Below are 25,101 nucleotides of genomic sequence, written 5' to 3'. Positions count from 1 at the left end.
TGTAGGAAGACATCAGAGTAGAAGACACTGAAATCTTTGATTATTTGCCAGACTTCGTAGCACTATAATAAACTAGTTAAGTAGATTGTATTGTCTTTTGGAAAGGCCTAAATAGCCGATGAATTGGCTGACGTGCAGGACATCCTCAGTAGGTCTGAAGCAAAAGATGCCAATGTGAATGTATGGATGTTCACATGTTCACAGAGTGTGCACAATTTCTTTAATCATGCTGTATGCATACACATCCGTAAGTGTGTGTATGTGTTTGTGTGTGAGAGTGAAATATATCTGGTGTTTGTCTAAATCAGGTAATTTGTTTACTTAATATTATGTGTGCTTGTTCTCTCCACTCTCATGAGTTTGACATGCCATTTCTTTACATACACTGCCTTTAGGACAAGAGTTCTCAGGCCCTAAGTCTTAGTAACGTGGCGGGAGTGTTTTATATCCTGGTGGGGGGCCTGGGCCTGGCCATGCTGGTGGCTCTCATCGAATTCTGCTACAAGTCCAGAAACGAAGCCAAGCGAATGAAGGTGGAATCATGTGAACTGGGTCTTAAAATGGTTGATACTAACAAAATTATAAAATGTATACTCTCTTTTGACTATAAATAACAGTTTGTGTTCTGCATAACAGAGATTATTAAATTAAAAAAGGGGCAGCCATGGCCTACTGGTTAGCGCTTCGGACTTAACCGGAGTCCGAAGCGCTACTAACCGGAGGGTTGCTGAGTGTGTTTCAGTAATTCACGGATTGAGATAAATGCAGAGACCAAATTTCCCTCACGGGATCAAAAGAGTATATATACTTATACTTATACTTATACTTAATACTTATACTTGTACTTATACTCATACTTATACTTATACTTATACTTATACTCATACTTATACTCATACTTATACTTATACTCATACTTCTACTTCTACTTCTACTTCTACTCATACTTATACTTCTACTCATACTTCTACTTCTACTTCTACTTATACTCATACTTCTACTTCTACTTATACTCATACTCATACTTCTACTTATACTCATACTCATACTCATACTTCTACTTAATGATGAACTTCATTTGGACGTGACTTTTTTCCTTTCCGTTTTCTCCATTCCCCTGGGTTCCAGTTGACCTTCACAGAGGCAATGCGGAATAAAGCCCGTCTGTCAATAACAGGAAGTGTTGGTGAGAATGGCCGAGTCTTGACTCCAGACTGTCCAAAGGCTGTGCACTCTGGGCCCACTGTTCGACAGACCTCTGGATTGGCTACAGTCCCCTCTGATATGCCATGAAGACTTAAACTATTTAAGTGCCTTACCCACATCAGTATGCCAATCAATAAATATAAACCGAACTGAAACTACCCTACAAAGCATAGAATTTAAAGGTAGTTAACAGTAAAATGTACGTAGTAAAATGTATGTAGCAGGTGAGAATCTAATAGATTTTGAAAATAACTTCTCACAATTATGGTGTACCCACATTTCAACACCCAAGAAATGCCAAGAAATAACCACAACTGCAAACTTGAAACACATGCTCAACATTTCTTGCAGTAACTGGAGAATGATATGCCATCTGTCATTGTCATTGTTCTGTTTTAGTTTATCTCACATCTGAGAACATGCAGACTTGAAGTAGCAAGTACTCTGCGCAAGAACAAGCCACAGCTTGTAATATTTGGTCATATTACAACTGAAATGTTACACTGTGAATATTCCTTGTACTTTCACTGTGGTCCAAATGTAAGTCTCTTTCTTTATGTACAATTAGCAAAAACAAATTTATCTAACTACATATAATTTTATATCTGGTTTCTACTATAATGTGCAATGTTGTTTCATTGCAAATAAGACATATTGTTCATGTTTAGAATGAGCTTTTTCTATAATTTTATCAGACATTTGAATATTTTTTGGAAATGAGTAGATCAGATCAAGTGTTTCTTTTATTACCAATGCTGTTACCTTTTTAACAAATATAATGTAACTTTTCTCCATAAAAAAGTGTTTAGCACAATAGCTTTATTATTGTATGCCAAATAGTACTCAATCTCTTGAGGTGATGTCATAATACCTGTCATCACAAACATATTATATAAATGTAATAGAATGAAGTAGAAATAAAATTCCAGTATCTGGAATAAAAAGCAGCTTTTATAAGGATGCTGCACATTCCTTGCTCTTTGTGAGAAAAAAAGACAAGCCATCAACAATGTTGCTTCTGTGCACAAGGGGAGGGGTGTATTTCATTAGCTGTTCAGATATCAACAACATTCTACCAAGACCTCACATTAAACTTATAATTGTCACACTAACATTTCAGTAGTATTATGACCAGATTTTTTGCTTTTTTAAAAACAGCCTTTCTTTGTTCAGAGTAATCTTTACTTCAAGTTTGCATTGAAATGTAGGAAGTTTGCTTTATAGTTCACCTTTAGTATCTGCTATTCAATTGAGATGGAATGTCCCTTGAATGAAAGTCCAGTGGATATCAATCACAACAAGAAGGTCCAACATTATCTGAATGTGTCGTAATGAAAACTAACTCAATCTTTAGCAAAAATAAAGAATATAAAATGGGCTTACATTTGGGTTTACAGTGAGGGTCAGCTACAGAGTTGTTTGACTCAAAGTTAAAGATTATTTGAATATTTGTTGTATAGCTAGTGATAGTTTACCATCAATTAAGCAACAATTAAAAGTGTTGCCAAATGGATTCAAATGCAACAGATTAAAATGTGGTAGATAGGATATTGGCATTCATATTAATAACAATACAATAATACAAGCACTATAACTGGCCATACTGAAGAAATGGTATTCTTTGAGAACCTAAAGTTTTGTATATAGGGAAAGAAACAGCAATCTATTTCATCTTTAAATGTAAATAGCTAAAATGAAATAAGTTGATGTAAAAACATCATTAGAAAATACTTTCATGCAATAATGGATAGAAACTAAATGCTTTATTTATTCATATAAGTTTACATGTGGAATTTAAAACCATTAATAATGGGCTTTTTAGGCCTTCACCACTCGTAATTGAGTGCTTCCATTCTGGGCAATAAAATATGTTAACGTCTTTCTTAAAATCTTTAAATATGCTCATTTGATACCAAATAGATCAGATTTTATTTTTTATTTATATTGCTTTAGTAGTTCAGAGTGTGAAAATTAAGCATTTAAAATGCAATATGAATGATTTTTAAAATGGAATTAAATGCAAAGAATTTGTATTCTAAAGAGCCATGATGTGTGCAATGCATTTGCCTTTTTGAAAAACACTGTGTTAACCTCAGCCTTTTGTGTAGACCTTCTGAATACTAGATCAGTATTGTGTGTCTTTCAGAGGAAGCAATCCAGGAAAAGTTATTCTGAAAAGAAGACTAGAATTCTTTGATAAATGGATGGTCTCTTTTTCAGGACAACATAGAAGCCCTTACCCACTGTAATCCATATGACCTATTTGTATATGATTCCAGGCATGATTTTCCTTAGCCAAATGAAGATTTTTTTAAGTACAATCAGTTTCCCCCGTCAGTCATCCAGCGACACACACACACACACCAAAAATATCTAACAGCAGAATATTCCCCGGGCTCCAATGGATACTACAAAAGGTTGTCCTATTGTTTGAAATGGTACATATTGTATTTATTTTGACCATCTTTTTATAATAAAATAATAACTACAAACATTGTGTTTGAGTGGGTTGTTGTCTTTTGTTAGGTGTTGCCTCATGGTTGGCTCGTGTACATATTCACTCCATGCACCAGCACTATATGTTGCTGAATCTAAATGGTTTGTGTCTCTGGAACTACTGGCAAGATTCAAAATGTTAAAAACTTTTAAATCCTTGAATCAGTTTACATTTTTATTCATACAGTCTTATGCTTACAAATATTAAAATTAATTGTTAGATCAGCCTCTTTTCCTTAAAAAAGCTAACATCTAAAAGTAACCCTACAGGGGTATAGATCAGTACGGTGGCCGACAGGTGCAAACGACGTGCAACTTATGACAACAGATGCAACTTATGAAAACATATGCAAATCAACAAAACACGTGCAAATAGATCAAAAACAACCTACTTAAGAAAACATCTTCATTTGACAACACGTGCACATCATTTAGAAAACGCGCTGCAAATTCAGATAATGTTTACATTTCAGAAACGCACTATGAAATTCACAACACAACGGAAGTGACACTTAAAAGTGATGAACAGGTGGCGAACAACCATGGACATAATATACTATGGTGACAACGACAGCTCCTGTTAAAAAATCTGGCTTGAATTGGGTTTATTTTAACATTTTAATGGCACTTAAAAGTGATGAACACCTCTCCTTTACTGTCTGTACATATGTAGTTCACCACCTATTCAGAGGTGTTCATCACTTTTTAAGTGTACCCCGGAAACACTTCTGTTGTGTTGTTATTTTCGTAGCACGTTTCTGAATTGCGTGTTGTGAATTGGCAGCTTGTTTCTGAAATGTAAATGTTTTCTGAATTTCCAGCGCGTTTTCTAAAAAAATGATGTGCACGTGTTGTCAAATGAAGATGAAGATGTTTTCTTAAGTGTTTGTGTTCTGTCTATTTGCACGTGTTTTGTTGATTTGCATTTCTTGTCATAAATTGCATGTCGTTTGCACCTGTCGGCCACCGTAGATCACCATCAGGTCAGTCCTTAGGCTAAACATGGCATGAAAGCAGTTAGGGCAGTATATTAACTTTTTGCATTCTGTGAGCAAATATTCTGAAATGTGTATGATGAAATGTTTATTATAATGGATGAAAATGCACTGTACTGTTCTTCCTAGGCTTATTGGGGGCCAAGCAGCGAAGCGACAGCCCATAGAACCGTCTGGTAAAAAGTTGTGAAATTTGACACACTAATTAGGCACAGTGTCATGATTCATTTCAGCAAGTTTCATGTCGGCACCTTGAGCACTCTAGCACCACCAACAGGCCAAAGTTGGACATGCGTTCACACATGTAACTTCTGACCCATTGATTGTCAAAAATGAGGTATCGTTGGAATCCTTGGACCAAGCCGAGATCAACGCACCCTATGATGTCACTTTCCGCCATGATGAGTTTTCCGCCATATTGGATTTGATCAAAAACACTAAAAGGTTTTCACAGGTCACAAATGTTGTCCGATCGTCACCAAACTTGACATACATGATCTTAAGACCAAGACTAACAAAAGTTGTGGTGTTTCGTCTTCGGAACTAAAACTGTTCACATCCCATCGAAATTTGCGGCGAAGCCGCCAAACAGGAAGTGAGCTCATATCTCATGTATCATAACCAAACTCAGTATATAGACTACTGACTCCATCAGGAGGGCGCACAAAAATATGGTGACCTTTGACCTCTAGGGGGCGCTGCAATTAACAAGTAACAAGTGCAATTAACAAGTTTTCGCAGGTCACAAAGTTCAGCTGATCCTCACCAAAATTGGCAGAGACCATCTTCAGACCATTCCTTATCAGCGCATTGTTTTCTGGAACAATTGACAGAAGCGTTCGCTTGTAACAGCCAATCGAAATTTGCGGCGAAGCTGCCAAACAGGAAGTGAGCTCACAGTGAGCGACACTCAGCCCTGGTTCAGCCCCACAAAATCAGTTATGTTTTGATGTGAAACTTGACCTTGTAACTCAGCCAATCTTGGGTTGTTTGGCATGGAACTGATGCTGAGACTGCTTAACTGCCATTCCAACTATCAGTTATCATCAACTATTCCTCAAGCCAACTATATTAAACCACCACCTACTTAACAACCAACATAACAACCATCACTGCATGAAAAGTGGGCTTTTCGTCCCCGTAAATGCCCGGAAATCTCCCTAATTTTCGGCAGTTAACGGAAATTTACAGCCTGCGAACGTCGCGTTTGTCTGTGCCACATATTGTCGGAAACGAATTATGACGTATGTGGAGAGCTCGCGGAGTGCTAATGGCTCTGATTAGCATATGAATAGCAGCAAAACCGTGCCTGGCTTGAATTTCCTTACTCAGTATTGGATGAAACTACTTTAAACGACAAATTGGTTGGCAGATCTGTCATTATTGGTCACCATGGGTCAATATAAATGCAAACCCCATATATATTCATATTTCCTATGATATGCTATTATGTTGTATATACATGTAATTGTTATCCTATGTAGGCCTAGGCTAGGCTACTACATTATTATTAGGCCTACCATCAAGGACATGAATGAATTTATTGAGGAAAGGAAAATTTGCCAGGAACTTGTTAATTCAAAGAAAGAGCTTTATTAGCACAGACACACAATATACCTACGTAGGCTATAAATGGTAAGCTCACGAGAAGCCCAAAATCCTACAGCACCGTGAAGTGGCTGTTTGCCACCTTGGAGCAAAGGTAACTGGCAGCATTCTGTCTGAATTCAGTCCGTTTGCAGACGTATGTGGTGCGTTGCCCTGTAGGCTACTTCGGAGTCTGTCTTGCTTCCAGCAGCTGTAAAAACAATCAATAAAGACAATCAGTACTGTCTCGTAATAGGTCTTACAGGCAGCTGGATAGTGAGAGTGGTATGAATAAATATTGAATAAAAGTAAGTCACAGTAAAATTAAACAAGGAAGGAGAAAACAGTAAAAGTTACTTACACGCAATGGCGTCATGACTTGCAGACATAGGCTAGCTCCGAGCAAATAAGAGATCACAGCCTCATTATAAGGAGAGGTTAGTCTGTGAAAACAAAATGTACGGTTAAGATCGATATCCATTACCATCTATTTCCTTATAGCCTACAGCAGAATGAAAGTATATTCTTTAATGACTTCATGAACTTTTTCAATGACAAAATTGAAACAATTAGAGATAAGATTAATAACCAATCAGTTTCACCAAATATTCATACTCCATTGCTGAACGATAGCGAAAACATAATAGATTCACAGATGAGACCTCGAACAACATTTAATTCATTTACACCTATTGACATATTAGACCTCACTTCCACAATTTCCTCATCAAAATCTACAACTAGTCTACTAGACCCTATTCCTACCCATCTTCTTAAGACTGTTCTCCCTTTCCTGGATAATGCTTTGATCCAGATTATAAATAATTCATTGCTACCAGGGCATGTATCACAGTTGTTTAAGTTATCTGTTATTAAGCCATCCCTCAAAAACCTAGCCTTGACCTTAACAACCTGGCCAACTATAGGCCTATATAATCTCCCTTTCGGACCATCATGAAAGTTTAAATTCACTAGTCAAAAGCTTATTCAAATTTAGTTGGATGTCCAGTCCACATTGGGAGTGTTTTCGTTATCAAACGTCGAGCGCATGGCGCAACAAGGTGTTCCTAGGTTTCTTAATGGGTGTGGCGTAACATCATTTAAACCAATGAGAATGACATCTGTCATTCCCTTTAATGGTGCAAAGCGCGACGTCAAAGAATGCATCAGTATTTTGACAGTCAACGGCGCATTTGAAGGAGTCTGCTTGCGAGACCATATGGAACAGTCATTCCACTAAACCATGCTCTACTAAAACCTAGCATAGCCTTTACACATTTGCACTCGTCTATTATTTGAACTCATTGGCAAAGTGAAAATAACTTCACCATGGTGTCAGTCAACGACAAGGCAGTTATACGCAGTAAGTTACTTTCACTATTGACTGACAATGGGTTACCATCAAAAACATAGGCTGGAAAAAGCAACACTTATCCTAATATTTTTTAGAATGACTGAATAAAACAACATTAATCCTGCAGAGTTACTTATATCTCGTGATAGTGCGTCTTCAGCTGTGCTCTTGCCTAATCACTTTTAACCGTCATTACCAATTTGCAAATGCATTGTGAAATGTGTTTCGTAATATCTTTATATCTTTCAAGGTTCAAAATCCCTGTGCACAGCCCTTCTTCCTCCAGGTGCTGATGGTGTGCAGTACATCTATGGAAAAGTCAAAAAAGTAGTATGCATCGCACACTGGAGAGTATTTTGCTGACTTTATTTGGCGTGAACAACGCGTTTCGCAATTTGCTTGATCTTTATATCTTTATTCTAATTATGTTTCCCATTGTAGCCTAATTGTGTCATTTCTAATGTTTTGCATGGATGTAGGCTGGTGCGCGTTCATGGAGGATAGAAGGACGGTGCATTGTGCACCCGCCAATATGACTGTTGACAATACACTCTTAAAATAACACATGAACAACCATAGCCTTAGACCAGTGGTTCTCAAATGGGGGTACGCGTACCCCTGGGGGTACGTGAAGGCACTCCAGGGAGTATGTGAGATTTTAACCCTTAGAAGCCGATTACGCAAAGTGCGTCAAAACACACCCTTTCTTCTCTGTTACATTGCTCCGCAACTGTTCATAGCAGCGAGAAGCCTTTATTGTGTGACAGAGCAGAAGTGGGGCTTTCCAACGAGACCACGCGACTTGTCTAATGCGTTAAAGTATGAAGATTAAAAAAAAATCATGAAATTAAATCAAATTGCATCATATTTACAGTCTCTGCGTTCACCTGCGCACCCTACTCTCGTTTGAATTACTCGCGAACGCATAGATATGGCAAGCATATCAGATGAAAGAGGAGACACCGGGCTATTGGTACCAAGTATGTCGATCCTTCTGGCTTATGAAAACAGACGAAGTGACTGCAAAATAATGTCATGTACAAAAACCAACTGCACACCCATTACTCTCGTTTGAATTACTCGCGGACCTGTGATCGGATAGATATGCCACGCATGTCAGATGAAAGAGGAGACACAGAGCCATCATTTGATACCAAGGACATCCTTCTGGGTTATAAAATAGATGAAGTGACAGCAAAATAAATATAGCTGCCAAGCTGGTTGCAGATACTTTGAGCCGCCGAGATGGCAGATATATTTGCACTGCACTGCACTGCAACTGACATGCATTAGCACTTAAGTGTTCCTCTAGCGCCGCCCTAGTGGTCAAACATTACTAAATGTACTGTGCGTCCTCAGGATGTGGTCCCGAGTCTACGTACCAAGTTTGGTGTCGATACGAGAATGTGTGGCCAATTATAGCGCCCCTTGTGGTCAACGGTGACTAAATGTATTGTGCGTCCTCAGGATGTGGTCCCTAGTCTGCATACCAAGGGCCCGTCCCATTTCTCCCCCCTTAAAACTTCCACTTGGTTTTGATTGCCCTCAACATTAAAGCCCCCTCGACAAGGGAGGTGGAGTTGAAGATCTTTCCCTGTGAATTGGGACACCACTATATGCAAATTAGCGTGGCTTAAGCGTGCTCAACTACTGCCACGCTGGCGCCCGGCGTGTCTAGCGGTAGTAGCCTGCTACTATTTTCATTCAGGAACATGCCCGTTCCAGCGGTCATTGTTGTGTGGGCCGTGCTGGTTTATCTACGTCTGGTTAATCAACCATGTTCATGTGAACGTCAGAACACACACCTTAAATATTGACGAAACTACCCAGATCAGATATATAACGTTATTTGATGGGCAGACTCTCTCAAAGCACTCAGCAGATATCATGAACATCGTCCAGATAGCCATTGAGATATTTTCTAACATTAGTGTTCAAAACTCAACAGTCCATCAGATGTGCATCAAACTAACATATTCCAACATATTTCGAAATTGTAATATGCTTATTTGCGAAAATATATGAAAAATTTGTCCGGCTCGCTGAGCACGCACGGTATCCTGGGTTATTTCATCTCCCACTTCGTTTTAAGCCTGCATCGGTCCTGGCTATCTTTTGAGGGTTGATTTTAAGGGGGAAATTGCACTTCCCCTTGCTCCCTAAAGTAATGGGACACCCTAACCCTACACGTGCACGCGCAAAAACGAGAGTTAGGGCAAAAATCTAGGGAGGTATTGGGACGGGCCCCAAGTTTGGTGTCGATACGAGAAAGTGTGGCTACTTATAACTTATAGCACCCCTTGTGGTCAACGGTGACTGAATTTATTGTGCGTCCTTAGGATGTGGTCCTGAGTCCATGAACCAAGTTTGCTTCCGATATCTGAAAGCCTTGCCAAGATATTAGCTCATTTCCTGTAACTTTAGTGCCCCCCTAGTGGTCGAAAGTCTAAAGGTTTTTGCATATTTGATTGGCTCTCACCTGCCGATACTTTTGAAATTGAAAAATCTGTCTGCTAACTTTTGTGAGGCTTGGTCTGAAGATCATTTGTGTCAAGTTTCGTGAGAAACGGACAAAATGTGAGACCCGTGAAACCTTTGGAAAGTTTACACCTTGGCCTGTTGGTGGCGCTACAGCAAGTATGATAAAGTCTTGGAATTTGGTGGGTGGGGCCGTAACTTTTGCCTTAATCAACTCTGCAAGTTTCAGCTTCATAGGTTCAAGTATTGTGGATCTACTTGCATTAATGCTGTTCAAAAATGTATGCATTTTGACCTGTTGGTGGTGCTAGAGGCTTAGACCTAAAGGTGTGGAAATTGGTGTGCGTGGTCATCGCCATGCCCTGACGCCTCATACCAAATTTGGTTAAGATTTCTGAAAGGGTTGCTGACATGCAAGTTCACTTCCTGTTTCTCTAGCGCTGCCCTAGTGGTCAGAAATCTGAACAGTAACTTTTGTTGGGCTTTGTCTAAAGATCATATGTGCCAATTCTTGTTAAGATCGGTTAAAGTTTCTGATTTTCTTGCTTTTAAAAATTTGAACTGTTGGTGGCGCTAGAGGGTAAGACTTAGTGGCATGTAAGTTGGTGTGCGTGGTCAGGGCCATGCCCTGATGGCATGTACCAAGTTTGGAATTTATAAGTCAAGGCACTGAAGAGATACGAGTTCACTTCCTGTTTGGTGGCTTCGCTGCCAAATTTGATTGGTTGTGACTGGTGACCAGTTTTGAGTATGGGTGTCAAAGGCAATGCAGTTATGAAACATGGTCTGAAGGTCATCTGTGCCAAGTTTCGTGAAAATTGGATGAAGTTTGTGACCTGTGAAAACTTTTAAGTGTTTTTGAAGAAATCCAATATGGCGGTCCAATCAATTATGTTAAGGTCAAAAGTTGATATGTGTCAGCCTAAGGACCTCCCAAAGTATTAACAGAGATCACTAATATGTTTTAATTTCAAACACATCACCCCATAGAGGCCAAAACGTAGTTTTGTTAATTATAGCGCCACCTGTAGGTCAAAAATCAAATTTATTGAGCCTCCTCCTAACAGGGTCCTGAGCCCATTGGTTTTGATACGTGAAAGCTTGGCTGAGATAACAGTTCACTTCCTGTTTGGAGGCTTCGCCGCCAATTTTGACTGCCGAAAAAAAAAACAATATATAATGTGTGTGTGGCACTAACAATGACCAGAATAAATCCTTATGAATAAAAGTAGTGAAATGCCCTAAAAAAACTAAGGGTTAAAATATACATATATTTAAAAAGTAGAATCCATGCAAAAATACTTAAAAAACAATTATTTAATAAATATTTCAGGAAAATATAAGTTGTAGGTGTCAATATCGGAAACGAGGGTCATTGAGCTCACCGGTTAAAATGGTTAAAATTAAGTTAGAGTAGGATGACATGATGTTAACGTTAGCCTAGCTAAATAGCGATTTTCGCCTTATTAGCTGTAGAACTAACGTTATGCAAACAGTCACTCCCTCCAACTAAAGGCTAGGCAATCAAGGACATGGGTAGATGGAGGAGAAATCAAAAATAATAAAATAAAAAGTGTGCAAAAGTTGGAGAAAGTCAGATGTGTGTGTGTGTGTGTGTGTTTTGACGTGTGATGAAATAAGAAAATAAATAAAAGGTCTGTAGCATAGGGAGAGGGATGTAAAAGTGCTAAAAGTCTTGTAGGTGTGTGTGTGGGGTCATGAGTGCTGAGGAGTGAATGAGTGCAAAGTCAGTATTGTGTGAGTTCAGAGTTGGGAAATGTTTGAGAGTGCTGAGGAGTGAATGTGTGCAAAGTCAGTATAGTGTGAGTTCAGAGTTCGGATGGCCTGGGGATAAAAACTTCTCCTGAGTCTCTCAGTTCTGGCTTTGTGACTACATAGGCGTCTTCTTGATTTCAGCGGTAGGAATAATCCATTGTTAGGATGAGAAGAGTCCTTCAGAATCTTTTGGGCTCTTAGGAGTACTCTTCTGGAATAGATATCTTGTAGAGCAGGGAGTTGAGTTCTTATAGTACGTTCAGCTGAGCGCACTACTCTCTGCAGAGTACTACAATCTCTGCAATCAAACAATTTATTTGCAATCAAAACTGTGGAGTTCCCATACCAGGTGATGATGCTACCAGTTAGAACACTCTCAACCGCTGAAGTGTAGAAGGCCTTCATGATGGATGTAGAAACTTTGAATTTCCTTAGCTGACTGAAGGAAGTAGAGTCGTTTGTCTGGACTTCTTCAGAACATATTGAGTGTTAACAGTCCATGTTAAGTCTTCAGTAATGTGGACACCAAGGTATTTAAAACGTGTGACTCTCTCTACAGGTTGCCCGCTGATCATTAGTGGGGTGTAACTGTAGTTCTGCTGCTGCCTTCTGTAATCCACTACCATTTCCTTGGTTTTATTGATATTCAGTGTCAAGCTGTTAGATTGACACCACTGTGCCACCTCATCAACCTGATCCAAGTAGAACTGTTCATTGTTGTTACTAATCAGGCCCAAGATCACTGTGTCATCTGCAAACTTGATGATGGAGGTATGACTACTGTTGGCTTTGCAGTCATGTGTGTAGATGTTGTACAGCAGTGGACTCAAAAACACAGCCTTGGGGAGCACCAGTGCTGATGGTTAATGAGTCAGATGTCAGACCCCCACTCTAACCACTTGTGAGCGGTTGGTGAGGAAGTCAAATATCCAGTGACACAGGGTGGTGTTCAGTCCTAAGGCCTTCATCTTTGTGACCAAGGTGAGAGGTACTATCGTGTTGAATGCTGAACTAAAGTCAATGAACAGCATCCTCACATAATTCCCATTCCCCTCCTCCAGGTGAGTTAAGGTGGTGTGCATGAGGTTTGAGATGGCATCCTCTGTAGACCTGTTACCTTTTGCGAGATGAAAGCAGCCTCTTCCAGTGCGTCCAAGTAGGTAATCGTGGAGATTTGAGAAGAATAACACTAGTCACAACTAGTTTTTTTTCTGTCACGTTTCAACTTTTCCAACGGCTCTTGGGGAGTTACTTTGCGCAGGCACTTACCACGAGAACTTTGGGTGCAAAATCAAAAACGATTAAGTTTTTAACTAAGTAAAAAAAAGCTAAACAGATTGTAAAGCCACATTAAAATGGTTTAAGGCTCATTACGGAATACTAACACATTACTCTAATAGATTTTTAAATATATATATCGTTAATTTTATATAACTGCAGTAACCAGCATGTCATCAACATACTTTTATTTTTTTTTTTTTTTTTTTTTTTTTTTTATTGTGGCCCAGTTGGGACCCATGTAGTGCCCATGTTTAGTTTTAGCACAGTGTATTTTATCTGGGTTGCCCATGTGGGCCCCAACCTCAAAGCCCACTCTAAGCCCATGCCCAGCTGAGGCCCAACTAACCCAAGTAAGGCCCATGTGGGCCCCACATGGACATGTTTGCTGGATATGGCCAGCCCTGATCTGCTGCTCTGTAAGGTATTTCTGTCCCACCCAAATTTGCTGAACTACTTGCGAAGTAGCCTATTCATCACAGACATCACATGTATCACACAAACAAGCTTTTTCTCAGCTTTTAAACAATGTTGGTGGTTAGTTGTGGTAAACGGTTCGTAACTTTAATTTAATCATTTATTTATTTTCTGCACCCGTCTCCCTACCCATTCATCTTGGCTTCACGAACTTTCCCTCAACACATGACAAACCATAAATCTGAATAAACAGCAGACCTTACGGAACACAAAGGTGTAATTAAAGTTTAAAGCACTCCCCTGTACAGTTAGCCATTCCAGAGTAATCCGGTTTTAAATTTGCAGCAATGTCTATATGCATGTCTCCAACTTTGGGGTTCACAATGTGTTTAAATTGTTCAATAGGCCTACATGATTTTATAACAGGCCAAATACAAAATAAATGTTACAAATATCGCCTAGATAGCCTATCTGTAAACATTACAATCAGAGGATATAGGGCAGACCGACGCTCATGAGTTCATGCTTTGTTTTACCGCTGGATTTTAGGATAGCCTACTATGGCAACCGATTGCATTCCGAGCTACAGTCAACTCTAGCAGGCATTATATGACTGGAGGGTCGGGTGGGTGCGGATGTAAAAAAAAAAACGTGCAACACTCGATCCACACATATCTAGGCAGGTGTGCATGCTGTGAGGATGTCATTGTGCACGCCTATCGCATGGTTTAGACTCGATGATTTCAGTATGTGGGGATTTTTTCAGTCGCAATTGGTTTGCACATTTTTAGAAGTGGTGGGGACAAAATTCAAATTATAAATAGTGGTGGGGACATATCCCACCCATCCCCCCGTAATCTACGCGTATGCCAGCAAGCTAACATTAACTTCGGTAGGTTATATTATAACCTTATCAATTTGAAATGGCCAAGTTTATAATAATTTGTAATACTTGGGACACTCTAAACTGACATTAATATATTATTGGAGTCGACGACGTCTTAATCTTTTTGCTACGAATTTGAAAATGGTTGTGTAGCGAAGCAGGGGTAGAGTTTCAGATTTTAGTTGTTGACTACACCACCTAGAGGAGTTATGCTCCCCTAGGAATTAAATGGTGAGGTGGTGTGCTTCAGTGCAGCCTGGGCACACACTTCCTAGCTATCAGATTTGCAGACACACAGGTTCGTTGCAATTATGAGACAGACAGAATTCTATACACCAATAATTACGTGTTTTTATTGTATTTCAAGAACACATCAACCTGAAGATAATGGCATTTAGAGGATACATCATACGGTCATTTTATTTTGGACAAGACAAAACAAATACTTAAACACATGGAGTGGGGCTTACCCAGGGGAGGCAGGCTATCTGGACTGGGGTCAACAGGACCACACGTGGAACTCTGGATACACCACAACCACCCAGGTGCATGCTACACTGGGAATGCACACAGTAAACACACATGAAAAATAGGACACCCACCACAAGGTGACAAGCCTCCCTGCAGTAAAGCCCCAACTTCGGTAACAAAAAAAAAGAAACAATGAAAGACACAATCACACCAATGGGTCAAGAAACCGGTCTAAGTCATGAGGAGCCAACAGACGCTCTCACCGTCTGAGGGGCAGTGAAACAAAGGTGTAAGTAAGCTTACAGTTAGAGTAAACACAGCATGCACAACAGCAACAGAACCAAAACCCAACAAGGGCACCACAAAAGCGCCTTAACCACTCACAGCAGACTTTGTGACAAATACAGACACATGCCCATGCAATAGACGACACTTGCCACTGGTGAGACATAATGGACAAGATAACAGAAATAAACAAACTAAACACAACGCCAATGACGCGCTGACCTTTTCCCACAACAGACAAAGACAGAAATAAAACCATACAAATAACACACAGGCCCGCATGCACACACACAAGCGGAGGGTTACTGTAAGAAGCCTGTGCCAGCACGCACAGTAGGCTCGCCTAGATTAGGCCTACAGCTAATGGCATCACGTCGGACAGACGGCATACTAAATAAAACAAAACAAAATCAGACAAAACAGCAGCACAAGTATTAGCTGGTGATAGAGATCCACTCCAATGGATGTAGCCAGCGTACAACCTGCCGAGAGTGGGAAATGGATACAAAGGTTAATGCTACTAACTAGACTATAAACTAACACATATTTATCAAAGTAGCCACGTACCACAACAGCTGATGAAATGCGATTTCCCTGCGATAATGGACGCGTATTGAACAGGGTGGCCAATCGGACCATGAAACCTGGCAGAGGCGAGCAATGCAGGAAAGATAAACATAACTGCCTACAATTGAAATGGGAGCTAGGTAATAGGGCAGTTACGTACCAGCAGAAGACAACAAAACCCACACACTCCTTAGCTCACGAATCGCTAACTGACTCACAACGATCAATCGCTCGACTCCCAACTCCTGCAGCACCACTCCCAACAATGGGTCCCTATTACGAAGGGAAAGTTAACGACTGATCACATAATACAATCAAATCGCATTCAATGAAACCGGACATACCTTCTGCAGAAGACCACGGATATCCACGAGCTGCTAACCACAGGAGCACAGACTGAGAAGGAGCAAACGAGGGCACAAAACTAGAGACAGACAAACAATCCCAACCTAGTCCTGTCGCTTCCCAGGCCATGTCTGACACCACACTTATAAAGCAAGCATCAGCCTCTTTGATAATTACTACCCATCCGGCATCCGGTGTGGCACCGATGTGGTGGGTTGCCTTAAAGGCACAGGCACTCCATTTCAACCCATTACAGTTGGTTGGAATTTTAATAGCCACTGAGGAAATAGCTAACATGCTAACGTAGCTGGTTAACATGAGTTAGCCAGGACTCCACTGTTCTAAGCGATTTAGTGTGGTGTCAAATGCTTGTCTGGCACTAAGGGATCTGTTGACTGACTAATTAAAGCAGTCTGTCAACTAATTGACGTTTGATTAAACTGAACACTATTTGCTTTTAATTCGGGTTATATATATTTTGCTCGTAGCTAACGTTAGCTGAGACCACCAGGGCATTCTTTTAGGCATTTGTAGCATACACGTGGTGTTAGTGTTGTTGGTTAAGGTTAGGTGCATTGTCCATTCTCAGTAATAGTATTGATATTAGTTAAGTGTCTGTTGGTTTTATTTGGGTTATTTAGCGATTATGTTAACATATTTGAACACAAACACTTCTGTTTGTCTGCGGTTAAAACATTTGGTAGCCTACATGGTAAATGATGTCAGAATGAATTTTGGAAGTCCTTTGCTAATTAAGTTAGTTGATACAGTATACTGCTGATAGTCAATTGTGGTTCTTGTGTTTATATAATTATGGATTTTGTTTGTTTTAACAGGGTTGGCAAAATGCTCATCAAGGTCCAGTACCGTGGACTAAAAAAGTACCTCAAACTGCAGCCTGGTTTTTCTTATGAAAGTTTCATTGAAGAAGGTAAGGTTTTATGTGAGTAGCTAATAAATTTAAAATCCATGTTTGCATGCATCTGATATCAGATCACTTGGCCAGTGGGTAAGGTAAAAAAAGATTTTGTTACCCTTTAGTTGAATTAAATTAACTAAAATTGGGAACGGAATTTCTTAAATTCTTAAAGCAACCCTTTAAGATTCCAATTTTGTGTTTTTGCAGAATTTGTGCCAGCAGGTTCTTCTACTCTAAATTCTTCACTTTTCTGAAGTGATATGGAGAGGTCCTCTTCAAACGAGGGACATCAATCTCCTGGTGCAGGAGAGAACACCTCTGCCATAGGGGATGCAGCAGAAAAGGCCAAATGGGTGAGCATTTAAAATTAAAATCTCACTAGGAGAAATCCTTGTCTGTCCTCCAAATGCGGAAGCCTGGCTTTGTGTTCCGGTAGTGTTAAATCAACGGGCACGTTCAATCTTGCAGCACTACACAGATCTGGCTGAACGTAAGGCATGTTTTTTAGATTCAGCCAGATCTGCTTGCAGATCCAGTGCTGCAAGATCGAACATGCCCGCTCATTTGACGTTAACGGAACACAAATCTAGGCAATTTTCTTCCTTCAGATACAGGTCTTGTTTTAATTTCCCTGTACACTTTCAAAAGTTTATAACACTTTAGTTTGTCTGTAGAGACCCTCACCACACTACCAAGTGTAATCATATTTTGAGCACTGCCAGTGGTTTAAAATAGCGTTTGTTTTTTCAACATGCTTGCTGCCCCCTTAGCTTTCACTGTAGCCTATGCCCATTCAGTGTTGCGGTCTTGCTCAAAACTCCACCAATTAACACAATTTTGCTACCACACTACCATAAATATACCCTAAGTTGTTTGTACTCTTGAGTTACACTTTAATACATCTCCTGTGTTTTTAGAGGGTGCAGGTAAGTTTTCTCTTTACAAGTGTATCACCGTTATTGTTTCTCTTTTACCCATAGATGGTCCAGGAGGTTCTGGAGAAGAGTTCAGGGGGAGAGGAAACAATGGAGGAGTATAAGAGATTGAGCACCTTGACACACTGCACAAGACGGCATCATATCCTGGTTATTGTTGAAATGCATGGGTATGTTTTGTTTTGTAATGTGAAAAAACAAAGTAGAAGCATTATTGTGCACATATAGCCTCTCACACAACTTGCCTGCAGCGTGACAAGAAAAACCTAAATTTGGTAGTAGAATTGTTGTGTAAAAACAATTTTGAACTTATGTTTGTCCTTCTTTACACTTCTCTCATCTTCTTAAAGGAACTCTGGATCTCATTCATAGTCACCATTGGGTCCTTGGTTACCTGTCTGACCAAGGCCCCTTTGTCCCAGGATTACTCAGTTTGGCTTGCATTTTTGCGGAGAGTTGGAGGATTTTGTGTAGATGTTGATGAAGATATGTTTGTTATATCTCTGTCAGTCATCTGAATATTTTTAAATGTTTTTTTTTTAAATGCCCAAGCTATTGTTATTTTTTTCCCCTCAACGTCAGGTTTAATTTACACTGAATAAATGCTGTTAAATGAAATACTGACTCTCTAATTGTGTATATACGCCACATCCTTTAAAATGTATAGTAATAGACTTATTTAAAACATGCATAACTGCTCAAAATAAGTGAGGCAACTATATTACACATGATTTTATCATGCGATATTAACCAGAAAAAATCAGGGAAATTTCCTTGATTTATTTTAAATATGCTTAATTGCATTGAGATATTTTACACAATTTGTTTTTGTATACATGAATAATTTAAGTAAATTTCCATGATTTGTTAAAATCTATATTCTTAAAAATAATAGGGTTATATTTTTCCCTAATATTTTCACGTGTAATAAGTTGCCTCATTTTTTTCATGCATTCCTACTGTGTCATTTTTTACAGTGTACATTTAAAATGGGGAATTATGTTAAATTAGTCCAATTTCCAACTGGCTGAAAATGTCCAAGGGCAATGATGACCCGCGTGAAAACTGCGCACAGCTGTGTCTTCACAACCGATGCAGCGCTAACAAAGTTCTTTACAAGTGACCAACCCAGTGGATTCACTGGCAGTCTGGAGATAACATTAACGTTAGGCCTTGTTAGTCTGGAGATCACTGTCCGAACAGTCCGAAGTCGCGGGCGATCCTGTGTAGATCAGCAACTCGGTGGACCCCTAACAGCGACAGTTTGTTGCCGTGAGATTGCAGAGTTTCCCAACGTCAACGCTAGTCTGCTCAATCCAGACTCCAGGCAGGCAGCCGGCATGGCAGCTCACAGGTCAGCAACAGCTCGGTGGCCACGACAGATCTTCATAGGTCTTCATATTGGTCCAGCTGTCCCAAGAAATCCCCTCGACCAGACAGTGAAGCGCAGCACCGGCTCACGGATGGATGGAAGGACGTCAGAGGCCCAGGGCAAAAGCTAGCCATAGCAAGCTCCCAAAGGACAAACGTTAACGACATCAGTCGACTTGGAAGCAGTAAAAAGAACTAAGAATAACACTGAAACTATCAAAAATAACGTAAATAAAGAGAGAAAACATTTAACTAGACAAATCAATACAAAAAATTAGCATAACATTAAGTAAAATTACGAACATTACATAAAAACAAACAAAAACATGATGCCAGACGGAGCGGCGTGTCTCACCAGCGTCCTGTAACCTAGCAACAATGCGCTAGGCCACTCCCTAGGTTGTTAATTACCACATCCCTGGGCACATTGTTTAAAAAATAGACATGCAAAATAAGAAAATAAACTTGGCACCGGGTGGAAAACGAGTTTTACGTCATGCGCCAGTGTGCAAAATAGGGGCCTTCATGTCAAAAATGCTAGAAAAATAGTAATGGATATATGATACACAACTATACCTTTCTATAAAACCTGATGAATTAACCACTAGCCAAACTTGACACATGTATAAGAGACATAAAGACATGGATGACAAACAATTTCCTGCTTTTGAACTCAGATAAAACAGAAGTCATGGTTTTAGGTCCTAAAAAGATGAGGGATATCATATCCTTATCACAGGCTATAGTGATCTTCCACTTCTTATCCACAGGTGTTAAAAACCTAGGAGTTATAATCGACCAGGATCACTAAATAATCACATAATACAGATTAGCAAAACTTCATTTTACCATTTAAGGAACATTTCAAAGATAAGGAAGTCCTTATCCTTACCAGACTCTGAGAAATTTGTCACCTCAAGGATAGACTATTGCAATGCTCTATATGCTGGCTGAAATAATACCTGTCTAAAGAGCTTACAGATTATTAAACAAAATGCAACTGCTCGCACACTCACTAGGACTAAAAAATATGAACATATTTCCCCTATCCTAGCATCTCTACACTGGTTGCCTGTTAAAAGTCGCATTGACTTCAAAATATTACTTCTAACATACATAAGCCATAAATGGCCGGGCACCAGAATATATTAAAGAACATATATTTATGAAAATTATGCGACTTAAAATGTTTTAACTCGACATGTGTGTGGTTCTAGGAATCTTGCTACTCTGCATCATTTACGTTCTGTGATAGTGTAACGCGTAGCGAGAAGGCATAGGAAAGGAATTATATTATTGCGTGTTCACTGGTTCGCTTCCCATACGAAGTATTTAGGCTACATAGATAATCACCTTGATAATGGCATTTTTAGTTATACTCTTTAATGAAAGACATGTACTGTTGATAAAGGGTCATGATTGCACATTTGGTAGCCTGTTCGGTGACAGTAATATGCTTTGCCAGTGGGCCACATTATATCTGCAAGCCAAAGGATGAATGACTGCTTTTCAATCTGTAGCTTCATGCTCATTTTGGACATTGGACAAGCCTACAAAAGTGTGTGATAATATTAAAGTAGGCCTATATTAAATACTTGAATTGGGCTGTTAGAATATGGTTGCCTGTATGAGCAGCCTACAGACGAGGAGAAAAGCAAACAGTAAAGGATACTTTCTATCCATTTAAATTAAGGACCATCAAAAATGTAAAAAAAAAAAAAAAAAAACTTGAGGAATTTATTAACAAAGTACTTCTTTACTTTTATTTGAGTAGATTTCTCAGATGGGAATATTTACCTTTACTCGGTAATTTTGAAGGGAGTAATTGTACTTTATTTAATTATACATTTTCAGTAGCCTACTCTACCTACCACTGTTAGAATGACTGCGCATGTGCTCAATGCCACTGGTGTGAAACTACACAGGTCTGTCTGAAACTGCGGAAGTGCGGAACTGCAGAGACTAGAATCTAATGTACTCATGGCCGTTTTGGGACTCCTCGGCCCGCTTTGATAAGTAGACTAAACTACTAGGTAACATGTTGAATGAAGATCTCGCTTGGCTCTGTTGTGACGCAGTTTTTTTATTCAACACATTTGCGGACAAGGTATGTATTGATATTCACGCGAATCTGCCTGTGGCAGGTGTTTGTGTTTAACGAGGAAATACGTTAAATGACAGGAAAACATCACAAGTCCGTAACGTTAGCTGATGGACAAACTTGGTTTCAGTAGTTAACGTTAACTTACAGGCTGGCTATCTATCCTGACGTTATGAACTTAACGTAACTCAAAAACCTACTCAACTACATTCAACTAACGTTAACATCGATAGGCAGGATAACTTCAAACGAATCTGTACAGTCAGCTAACGTAGCCGACTGTAGCTAATGGTAGCTTCTACTTGAAATGTTGTTGCTTTGCTGACGATAAAGTGGAAATGCAACATTGCATGTTCTTAACATAATTTACAAGATTGGTAACCACTGTATACATCCAAATAGGTTTAACACCGTCTAAGAAGCTGGGTTTAAAATATTACGTTTCTTAAAGTTAGGCTACATTTTTAAAAGATGTGTAGCGCCATCTATAATAGAACAGAACATTACGTCATGATGTTGTTTGGCATTGAACTTGTACAGTAGTTTCATTAACAGTTGTTTATTCAGGGGAAATTGACTGAGCATTAAGTTATTTTACAGCAATGCCCTGAGTTTACAAACAAAGAATCAAACAAAAGCAATTATCTGCTGGACCAGAGTGGCATGACTCGCCAGCATACCCAAACCTAGCACAGACAGACAAAGAAATTAACAAATAGGCCGAATAAACGGTAACACACATTTTCACTGTTTACTTTAGGTGAGTGGTAGTGACAGGCTGTCAGTCTGACTATGGATGAAAAAAGATAAACTAAAAATATAGCTGCAAGCAGCAATGAGGGGACCATGCAGACAAGCTGGAGTTGCCGTGGCAACTCAATGCTGTTGCATCAGACATATGGCTGTTTAGCAGTCACTGAAAGTTTCATGTCTAGCAACCAAAGATGGCTAAGATATCAGGTCACTTCCTGTTTTACGGTCATGCCGCCAATTTTGATTGGCTATAATGGGCAAACAATTTTGTCAGTGGTAGTAATGCACTGATAAGGTAATGTCTGAAGATGATTTGTGCCAATTTTGGTGAAGTTCAGATAAAAGTTGACCTGTGAAAATGTTTTTGTGTTCCTAGCAAAATCCAAGTTGGCGGGTAGATTAGATGATGTTTGGCATGATTATTACCGTACGTGTGGCTTGTGAAGAGACTACTTCGGCTGTGTTAGCTAACATTAGCTGACAAATGTTAACTCCACCATAACACAGCATATTTGCGTTAATTAGCACACCAACAATCCGCTAACGTTAACCTACCAGCTGATGGTATGCTAATTTTAGTTTGTTGTAAAAGTTTGTTTTGTTTCTGTTCAGCTGTTCATACCCAGTGAACACAGAACTATGTTTTTATTAGTCTGTCTTTGTGTAGATGTAACATTAAATCAACATTAACATTAACATTATTTTGAATCCAAAATGGGTTACTTACGTGGTTTACATGAGAAAACATTGTATGTGTGTGTGTGTGGTGGGGCTTCAGCGTGGCCAAACCTATTCTTTGTCCAAACCACTGACTTTACTATTGTACATCATGCATAGACGCGAACGCTTCTTAAAGTGTGTTGTCAGAGCCCCATGCGTGAATGTAGCCCCTATGTGTTTATTAAACATGCACAGATGCACAGACTTTACCCGCCACTTACGTCAGCGCTATGTACGTCACCAATCACAACCATTTGGCCTCTGCCTTCGAATCGACATGGGAGAAGCAGCAATAAGTTCTGACACCGGAAAGCAAACCTGAGGTAAGATACAAATGAACCACCTTGCTGACATTATTGTATCTAACAGGATAGCACACTCTAGGGATGTCCCGATCCAGCTTTTTGCACTTCCGATCCGATACCGATATTGTAGCTTTTAGCATCTACCGATACCGGCCGATCCAAGCATGTATTAAAGATTAAAGATATTTACTTATTTTGTTGTTATACTCATGTTGAAAAGGGTTTTACTCTTAAGAACAACTAGCCAACTTAATTAGGTTAGTTTGAATAATCCACAGTGGTTAGTAATGAGAAGCTGACCTGTTTATTCTTAACAGGGTTAAAATAAAACAAAATAATAAATAGTAAATTAACCACACAAACTGAATTGGCATCAGTGCTCTGCTCTTGAACAGCAAGAGTGTAAACCAAGGCTTAAAAAGCCATCAGTGCAAACAATATTGTAAACTATATAAAAAAAGCAAAACACACAGAAAAGCTGAGTAGAAAAGAAATAGTCAATTAACCACACAAACTGAATTGGCATCAGTGCTCTGCTCAAGAGTGTAAACCAAGGCTTAAAAAAGCCATCAGTGTAAACAATATTGTAAACAATATAAAATTATATATAAAAGCAACACACACAAAACCTGAGTAGAAAATAGTTAAATTACCACACACACACTGAATTGGCCAAATAACTGTCACGCCTTCTACAGTATTGCTATCTCCTCCACATTTTACTGCTCCATCTCCATACTCCCTTCAATTTCTACTGTTTGCCCTGGCTGCAGTCTGAGCATGATGGGGAGATTCTTCTTCTATTCACAAAGGTGATCATTTCAACATGCTCAGGTGTCAGCCTGCTCCTGTGCTCATCAATGATAAGTGAGACTGCAAAAAAACCTCTCACTGTTGCGTTTTAAAAGTTTAAACTGATGCCACAACTGGTCTGGGTTTGCTGAAGTAACCTAGGCTACAGGCTGCATTTATTACAGAAAATCAAGCAACATAGCACGTAGGCCTATCTACACTATTTAGAGACAGGAGCTTAAGTTTACCGCGACAACAGCTGTCACTAATTCACATCGTCGTAGGCTGCACCGATGCACAGACTAAACGGTAAAAAAAGTTATGATAGCCTACTGGAAGATTCTACCCTTTTGGATGTGTAGAGTTGTAGGCCTAGGTGCACTTAGTTGTTAGCGATTGACCAGGTTGCTTTTTGAAATGAAATGCGTTTGTTAGGCTAGCCGATTGTAAAAATAGGGAAATTAAAGTGTGTGCTGTGCCTATACATTACACAAACAATCTTAAATCGCGGAGATAACATTCGTTAGACAGGCAAAGCTGTCAGCAGCAACATGCATAAGAGCCTTAATAGTAAGATGGTCTCGTGGACACTCGTGGTCGCTGTTAACATTAGGCTATATTAATTCAACTGTGACATGAAATGTTTGCTAGATAACTTTAAATTCTTAGTGGGACATGCACAGACAAGTGGGATGCTGGACCGGTCGCTAGGTGTGCTGAAAAAAGCGGACCGGAGTTTTAAAAACAAACTGGATCGGGAGTCCGGATCGGGATTTTCCCGTGCAGGCCGATCCCACATTTTTTGCTAATATCGGCGGCCGATCCGATCCAAATATCCGATCGGGACATCCCTAGCACACTCATTGCAGAGAACTGGACAAAACTGAATTAGCTTGCTATGTAGCTAAGTGAGATGAGATGAGACTGTCTACATTTAACATCGAAAAGTTGAAAAATCAACGAGGCAGATGTCGAATCAAATCAACCTTTATTGATTCCAGAGAAAGGTGTCTTGAATTGAGGATCTTTTCGTTAATACATTTAGTGGTCCAGAGTAAGAGAGT

The 25,101-nt window shown here is 39.5% G+C and overlaps 2 protein-coding genes and 1 long non-coding RNA gene across 15 annotated transcripts in view; 2 read left to right on the top strand and 1 right to left on the bottom strand.

Moving 5' to 3' along the window:
* Positions 1–18,582, top strand: part of LOC125290922 (glutamate receptor 4-like) — a 181,569-nt gene extending 162,987 nt beyond the window's left edge. For 3 of the 8 annotated variants that reach the window (XM_048237360.1, XM_048237365.1, XM_048237359.1), the window contains 2 exons: positions 396–533; positions 1,129–3,698. In XM_048237360.1, the coding sequence (XP_048093317.1) occupies positions 396–533; positions 1,129–1,293 (303 nt within the window). In that variant the 3' untranslated portion in view covers positions 1,294–3,698. Of the gene's footprint in view, positions 1–395; positions 534–1,128; positions 3,699–16,977; positions 17,073–17,267; positions 17,414–18,040 lie in introns of those variants that run through there. The other 5 variants (XR_007192888.1, XR_007192889.1, XR_007192887.1 and 2 more) reach the window with 5 other exon arrangements.
* LOC125290923 lies at positions 6,271–16,486 on the bottom strand. Of its 3 annotated transcripts, none has more exons than XR_007192894.1 (6): positions 16,141–16,486; positions 15,957–16,069; positions 15,797–15,873; positions 14,944–15,711; positions 6,646–6,727; positions 6,271–6,495 (listed from the first exon to the last, which is right to left on the bottom strand). It is a non-coding gene; the product is annotated as an uncharacterized LOC125290923 (long non-coding RNA). The 3 variants fall into 3 exon arrangements; XR_007192895.1 differs by having other exon boundaries at positions 14,944–15,030; positions 16,141–16,479; XR_007192896.1 differs by having other exon boundaries at positions 14,944–15,025; positions 16,141–16,479.
* Positions 18,583–21,284: 2,702 nt separating the features above from the next.
* The window catches only part of tmed8 (transmembrane p24 trafficking protein 8), a 32,202-nt gene continuing 28,385 nt past the window's right edge, over positions 21,285–25,101 (top strand). For 3 of the 4 annotated variants that reach the window (XM_048230704.1, XM_048230688.1, XM_048230712.1), the window contains exon 1: positions 21,285–21,473. The gene's annotated coding sequence lies outside the window, so the exon portion shown is untranslated. Of the gene's footprint in view, positions 21,474–23,135; positions 23,264–25,101 lie in introns of all 4 variants that reach the window. The other variant, XM_048230696.1, reaches the window with a different exon arrangement.

The sequence above is a fragment of the Alosa alosa genome, chromosome 2 (genome assembly GCF_017589495.1).
Source record: "Alosa alosa isolate M-15738 ecotype Scorff River chromosome 2, AALO_Geno_1.1, whole genome shotgun sequence".
Classification (NCBI taxonomy): Eukaryota; Metazoa; Chordata; class Actinopteri; order Clupeiformes; family Clupeidae; genus Alosa; species Alosa alosa.
This window is presented reverse-complemented; position numbering and strand designations above follow the sequence as displayed.